Source organism: Apteryx rowi, unplaced genomic scaffold (genome assembly GCF_003343035.1).
Source record: "Apteryx rowi isolate R43461 unplaced genomic scaffold, aptRow1 scaffold_88, whole genome shotgun sequence".
Classification (NCBI taxonomy): domain Eukaryota; kingdom Metazoa; phylum Chordata; class Aves; order Apterygiformes; family Apterygidae; genus Apteryx; species Apteryx rowi.
Window position 1 is genome coordinate 1,212,265 of NW_020451182.1, and position 6,826 is coordinate 1,219,090.

The following is a 6,826-nucleotide window of genomic DNA, read 5'->3' on the forward strand; positions in this document are numbered from 1 at the left end:
AAGGAAGGAAGGAAAAAGCCGTTTGTTCGTACTTCTCAGGACGGCTTGGCTGCGGCGTGCGCTGCTGCCGCGGGCCGGCGGGCGGCGCTGCGGAGAGCGGCCCCGGGAGGGAGCCCCGGCCCCGGCCGCCCCCTCCCCGCCACCGCGGCACCCCCGGAGCCAGCTCCGGCCGCCGCATTTATTTACAGTACCGTGCACAGSAACGGAGAGAAACGGCCCAAACGCCAACAACTACGGCACAGGAGAGGGCCAGGGAAGAGCCCTCCGCCCTGGGCGGAGGAGCCGCCCCCCCGAGCCAGCCTCGGCCGTGCGGGGGTCCGAGTTTTGCACTGTGCCGATGCGGCTCTGAAATCGCGTTCCCGGGGAGAAGTCAGCGCTTAGCAGCACCGCCAGAAACCCGGAGGATTAACGCACGAGGAAGGAGCCGTTTTAAGGAAGTGTGCTAGCAAGCCGGGCTTGTAGGTGTGCGCACACAGGCATTGCATCAGCACACACGGACACACGGCTCCACAGTCCCCACGCCTCGTCCCTGCTCCCCGGGGCTCGTGCACAGCACCCGCAGGGCCGCGCGTGCACAGGCAGATACGTATCACCCTACTGGCATCTAATTTAATAGAGAAAAGTCTGCTAAGGGCAAATAAGGGTAATCTAAATTATATGTCGTTTCCACATTCATTTATCCTCGCTATACTCATTATCCACGAACATAAAGTTAAGCGACCCTCTCATTTGCTATTTTTTAGTTTCAATCTTTTCTCGTCTCCCACTATTTAATTTAAAACATTGCATGGATGGCGTGTGGGAAACCCATCCCCTTTCTACGAACTCAAATGATTATTATTAAATTAAAATCGTATTTATAAGCCCGTAGAATTTGTAGTAAATACTACCAAATATTACAGTGGCTTTTTAGCCGTCGCTAAACATCCTTTCCTTAGCCGTTTTGCCTTTGTTCTAGGTAAACTGGGAATACATCTGCGACGTGTTTTCCCCTCTTATTAAATCAGATGCCGTACTGGGAAGCACACTTTCAGGCTCTCCGGTTCTGGATTTTGTAACCGTTCTGTTAGAAGTAAGGGTGCTACAATTTATGCACATTAGGTGATAATGGAAAATCAAGGGCAGGGAAAGTTTCGGCTTTTCGTACTTTGGGAAAGTTTTTCTAACTTTAAATGAAAGATTGACTTGATAGAAAATGCGTAGAAGTGGGAAGCTTTCGGCAGATTAAATGCGCGACCGTGAGCTGTTTCATTTTTTGTGACAAGACACTATCATATTTTGTGCAAGAAAATAAATTGAAATTCACAGTGGAGAGGGGAGATGTGTGACATTATTGCCGAGAAAGTTCAGGCAGACGAATTTCGTCTTGGCACGGAGAGGGTATGTCAGTAATTTCCAATATTCCGATGAGTTTTAATATTTAGCTAGAAAGGTGGGACACAAAATGAGCAAAACCGCGGGAATATCCAGGAAGAAAACCTTCTTCCGGGACCGATAAAGCCCGTAGCCAGGCTCTGCAGAGGTGCGGAGCTGTTTCAGAGGGACGGTTGTCCCTGGCATCCCGGTGATCCTGCCGAGCGGGCGGAAGCCCTTGGCCCGCCGGTGAAACGGGCGCGTGTTCCGGTCCGAGAAACCTCTTGGTATATTGATATTTATAAATGCTCATAAATATAAATTAGCCTTTTCATCCCACCAGCGGCCCTTCCACGTGGATTTTGGGAAGCGCTTTCACGAGTGCCGAAGAAGCCAAAGGTTTCCCCGGGGGAGAAGTTTGCCAGGCGCGTTAGCCGGGACAGGCAGGGTCGGCTCTTGCTGCAGCGCTAGCGTCAGCGGAGGGCTGGATCCGGCCCCAGCCGGCAGCTCGGAGCCGCGGGGACCCGGCCGGCCCCGGCCCCGGCCCCGGTCTCGGGGCGTTCTGCCTGCCCCTCTCTCCTAATCTCCTCTCTCCGTCTCGCTGCCCTAGGCCTATTCCTCAGTGCCCGTGAGCAACATGAACTCGGGGCTGGGCTCCATGAACACCATGAACACCTACATGACCATGAATACCATGACGACGAGTGGCAACATGACCTCCAGCTCCTTCAACATGTCCTAYGCCAACACGGGGCTGGGGGCCGGGCTGAGCCCCGGTGCCGTGGCTGGCATGCCGGCGGGCTCCGCCGGCCCGGTGAACGGCATGCCGACCGGCGTGGCTGCCATGGGCACGGCGCTGAGCCCCGGCGGCATCAACACCATGTCGGCCCAGCCGGCCCCCATGAACGGGCTCAGCCCCTACAGCGGCATGAACCCCTGCATGAGCCCCATGGCCTACACGCAGTCCAACCTGGGCAGGACGCGGGACGCCAAGACCTTCAAGCGGAGCTATCCCCACGCCAAGCCGCCCTACTCCTACATCTCCCTCATCACCATGGCCATCCAGCAGGCGCCCAGCAAGATGCTGACGCTGAGCGAAATCTACCAGTGGATCATGGACCTCTTCCCCTACTACCGGCAGAACCAGCAGCGCTGGCAGAACAGCATCCGCCACTCGCTCTCCTTCAACGACTGCTTCGTCAAGGTGGCCCGCTCGCCCGACAAGCCCGGCAAGGGCTCCTACTGGACCCTGCACCCCGATTCCGGCAACATGTTTGAAAATGGTTGCTACCTCCGCCGGCAAAAGCGGTTCAAGTGCGAGAAGCCAGCGAACAGCAAAACCCCTCAGGAGGGCAGGAAAGATCAGGCTGGGGCCTCCAGTTCCAGCTCTAACTCCCCCCTGCATAGAGGCCACAATAAACCGGCACAGCTGGACACGGCGACCTCCCTCTCCAGCTCCAACCCGTCTGCCAGCCCCCAGTCTATGGACCACAGCGGATCGAGCACGGAGCTAAAGACCTCGGCCTCGGCCACCTCCTCCACCATCAGCTCCGTCCCCGCCTTGGCCTCCGTCCCACACCCCCCTCACTCCTTAGCCCACGAACCCCAGCTTCACCTCAAAGGGGACCCCCACTACTCCTTCAACCACCCCTTTTCCATCAACAACCTCATGTCGTCCTCGGAACAGCAGCACAAGCTGGACTTCAAAGCCTACGAGCAGGCGCTGCAATATTCCTCCTACGGGGCGAGCCTCCCCGGCGGGCTGCCCCTGGGCAGCGCMTCCATGGCGGGCCGCAGCAGCATCGAGCCCTCGGCCCTGGAGCCCTCCTACTACCAAGGTGTGTATTCCAGACCCGTGCTAAACACCTCGTAGCTCTCCGGCCCGCACGCCCGGGGCGAGCCCCTCCCCCCCGGCTTCTCCCCCTTTCCCTCTCTGCCCCCCTTTCCCTCTATCTGCGACAAACCGATGTGTTTCCGCACGCTGCGTGCAAAGGACTGTTACTTTATAATTGTCTCGCAACGCATTGTGTGTTGTTATTATCCAACACGACCTCCTGCAAAGCTGACCGCGTCCCTATTGTGCATACCCCCTACCTCCCCCGTCCCCCCCTCCACGGAGATCCCTATAGCCTTTGCAGGATGTTATTAAAAAGAAGAAAAATTTGTTAAGCTTGTAAACTACTTGTTTGTGCTTTCCACCTCGCCCCCAGCCCCCCTCTCCCTTTCTGTGCTCTATAATCTCATGTAAGTTTACAGGTATGTGGCAATACTTTAACAATACGGAGATGAAGAAGTGAGTAGACGTTAAAGGCTTTTTTTAATTAAAAAGGCTTTGAAGGACAATACTGCTGTGAAGTAGCAAAACACTAAGAGAATCTCTAAGCAACAAGAGGACTATTTACTTTCTAGGTTCATCCTTTTGATACTTGCAAAATAAACCTTCGGCTAGTACAACCCGCATACACCCAGATGCTGCGGGCCGGATCCTGCACTCCCGAGGGGACCAACTGGAGCTTTGGAGTGCAGGATGCGACCCTTGTTTTTTCCAAGTGTTACCTTTCTTGGGATGTAATATAAATTTACAAGAGGTCACAGCCAGTTGGGTATTCTTTTCCTTCCCATCTGTTACTGAAGATTCCCATTCATCAGGAACTCTCTTCAACATGTGGATGACATGCTTATTTAATTTCAGTGTCTTTTCGTTGTATACCACCTAGAACTACATATGTATAACAAGGTTCTTTTCCTCTTCCCCCGGAAAACATTGACTATTAAACCAACTTAAGGAAAAGAGGGGAGCTCTTTCACTCTCTCCTTTTCCGACTTAATAAATTCCACACCCAAAATTTGTTGTGGCCGTTTAATTATCGCCATTGTTAGCTTGTTTCATCCAGTGTTAATGCACTTTCCACAGTTTTACACGGTGTTAGCATAGCCAGACGGGTTTTATTATTATTCCTGTTCGCTGTCTCAATGTTCTTAATTTATTGCATGGTTTATATTTTTTCTTTCTTTACAGCTGGAAATTGCTTTAAATGACAGTAAAAAGAATTACACGTGAATTTAAGAAATTTTGTTAATTTTATAAATGTGATTGTAATTGAAAAAATATTTTGATTTAAAACGATAACTGAGAATTTAAGGCGTGAAGTATGTTTTCGATCATTCGCAGTTAAGGAATTTAAATAAATCAAATGTTAACAATGAACGATTTCAGCTGTTTTCTTTCAAAAAAAATGTGGTTTTTGTGCGGTTGAAGGAAAACGCTGGCATGTGCAGTAAATCAAACGTAGCACCAAAGGGCGGCTGTGAGGACGAATACTCTCCACGGCAAAGCTTGCGCGGAGGGCCGGGGCGGCTTTGCTGCGGGCAGGCAGGGCACGCGCCCACCTGCGGCAGCGCTGCGCGGTGTGCGCAGGGCGCAGAGTCTGCAGGGGCATGTGCGGACGTTTTCCGTCTGTTTACGGGATGTATATGTGCTTTAACAGCGGTGACAGCCGTGGATTTGTCTTTTTAATTCACCGTGCAGGGGAAAAAACGCCACCCGAGGGCTGCGTGGCCTCCTCGGTGCTTTGCGGTGGGGCGTTAGAAGTGCCCTTCCCCTGCGCGCTGCGGAGGGGGCCAGAGCCGCCGTCTTCCGCGGCCCCGGCGCGGCCCCGCCGCTCGCCGCCCGACGGGGCGACACGCGAGGGGAGCGCCTGCTCCGCCTGGCCGCGGCAGCGCCGGGCCGCGCTGCCCTCCGCCTCCTGCCGCCTGCGGGCCCCGGCTCACGCTGACACCGATAAGAGCAGCGGCCGCGCTGGCGAGCGCTGATCCCCAGCAAGCGGCATCACCGCGAGGGGTTTAACAGATTTCACTGTGGTCAGCCCCCTTCATGCAAGACCGCCAGATAAAAGAGCTGTGTAATTCTCATAATTATCACATAATTGCCTCCTGACGGGCTGGGGACAGCGGCGACTAACTAAATGTAAGGGTCGAAGAAAAAAAAAAAGAAACACAAGCCAGCGTCCCAGAAATCTCACAGCCAACCAGGTTCCTCGAACACTACTACCCGGCGAAAAGGGGAAGAAAAATATTCAAGAGCCCCTCTGCCGCGGGCTTCGTAGGTACAGCTGGATCGGCCCCTGGAAGCCAGGCAGCGAGTGGCAGAAGTGCGGACACGGCCCCTGCGGTGAGCCGGAGGCAGACCCGGCATTTTGCTGCCTGTGTGCGCTCCGGTGGCGGGGTGAGGCAGGGGACTTACCGGGTGCTGCCGTCTGCGCGCCCGCGGCCACGGGAGACGGGCGTTTGCACGAGGCAGCGGGCTGAGCCGCCTGTCGCATGACCTGGCTGTGCAGCCTCTTCGCCCGCTAGATTTTTTGATCTGCCAAACATCAGTAAACCCCCCTGAAGCCAGGAGCAACTCCAGGTTGCTCGGCACCAAGTCCAGGCAGGTGGATCCTATTTAAAGTCCCACTTCTTCTGCCAGAGGCAGCTTCGTGCGAATCAGGACAGGATGAAGCCCGTTTTAAGCAGGACTTCACTTGTCTTCCACGGACTAGTCTATAGAGAATATGCYTCTTCAAAGCGGAGACATTGATTTAATGCTTTGGGCTTGCACACCGAAAATATCAATCGACCGACGGCGATAAGGCAGCAGGTTTCACATATCAGCTGAGGAGCACAGACCGTGTGTAATGGAAATATTCGAGGCGTGGGTAATTAAAGGGTTTAAGCGAACCGACGCGGCTCCAAACCTTTCGTAGATAAAGAGCGGAGCCTGTCACGGATACAGCCTGCGCCCCATAGCCACCCGCCATCAAGACTATATTCTTTCCCTTTCTTGTTGTAGGCAAATGGTGGCTTCCGTGGCCAAACGATCCACTGACATAAAAGGGATATGGTTCATGTAAAAAAAACGAAGGTCCCTTACGCAGCGAATGCAGCTTTCCGTGCTCAGTTTAAGACTTGAAAGTCCACAGAGAGGAGAAAAATGCCCTCTTTTCTGTCCCACTCCTAGCAGCGGCGTTGGCGCTTTAATCCTGTGCCCCTAGCAGTAGCGAAAAAATAAACTGAAAGTAGGATCGCATAAGAAAGTGAGGAGACACCCCCCGCCCCCGGTAATATGCAGAGGGGAGCTTACGAGCAGCTTTTTCCAGGCGGACGGGCCATGCCGCCAGGATAGACTGGACGGGACGGGACAGGAGGGGACCAGGGCTTGGCCCGTGTCAGAGGTGGCGCCTCAGCCCCGCGCCCGGGACARACCCGGGACACCGGCAAGGGGGGCCCGGCCGGCCGCACGCTCCGGCCGTCGCTGCGATTTACACGGCAACGTCGCCTTTTGCTGCACGGCAATTATCTCCAATCAGCCACGTGCGAGGGAGCGAAAACGGCTCATTTAACGTCATTAAGCACAAGCGGGGAGTAACGGAGGGCGGCTGGGGCTCTCCGCCGGATCCACGCGGCTGCGTGGCGGGGCTCGGGCCGCGGCGGG

At 54.8% G+C, this 6,826-nt stretch overlaps 1 protein-coding gene across 1 annotated transcript in view; it reads left to right on the top strand.

Annotated features, from left to right (window-relative positions):
• FOXA1 (forkhead box A1) overlaps window positions 1–3,226 on the top strand; it is a 3,850-nt gene extending 624 nt beyond the window's left edge. The window contains exon 2 of the mRNA XM_026090876.1: window positions 1,964–3,226. Within this exon, the coding sequence (XP_025946661.1) occupies window positions 1,964–3,226 (1,263 nt within the window). The remainder of the gene's footprint in view (window positions 1–1,963) is intronic.
• Window positions 3,227–6,826: the final 3,600 nt, after the last annotated feature.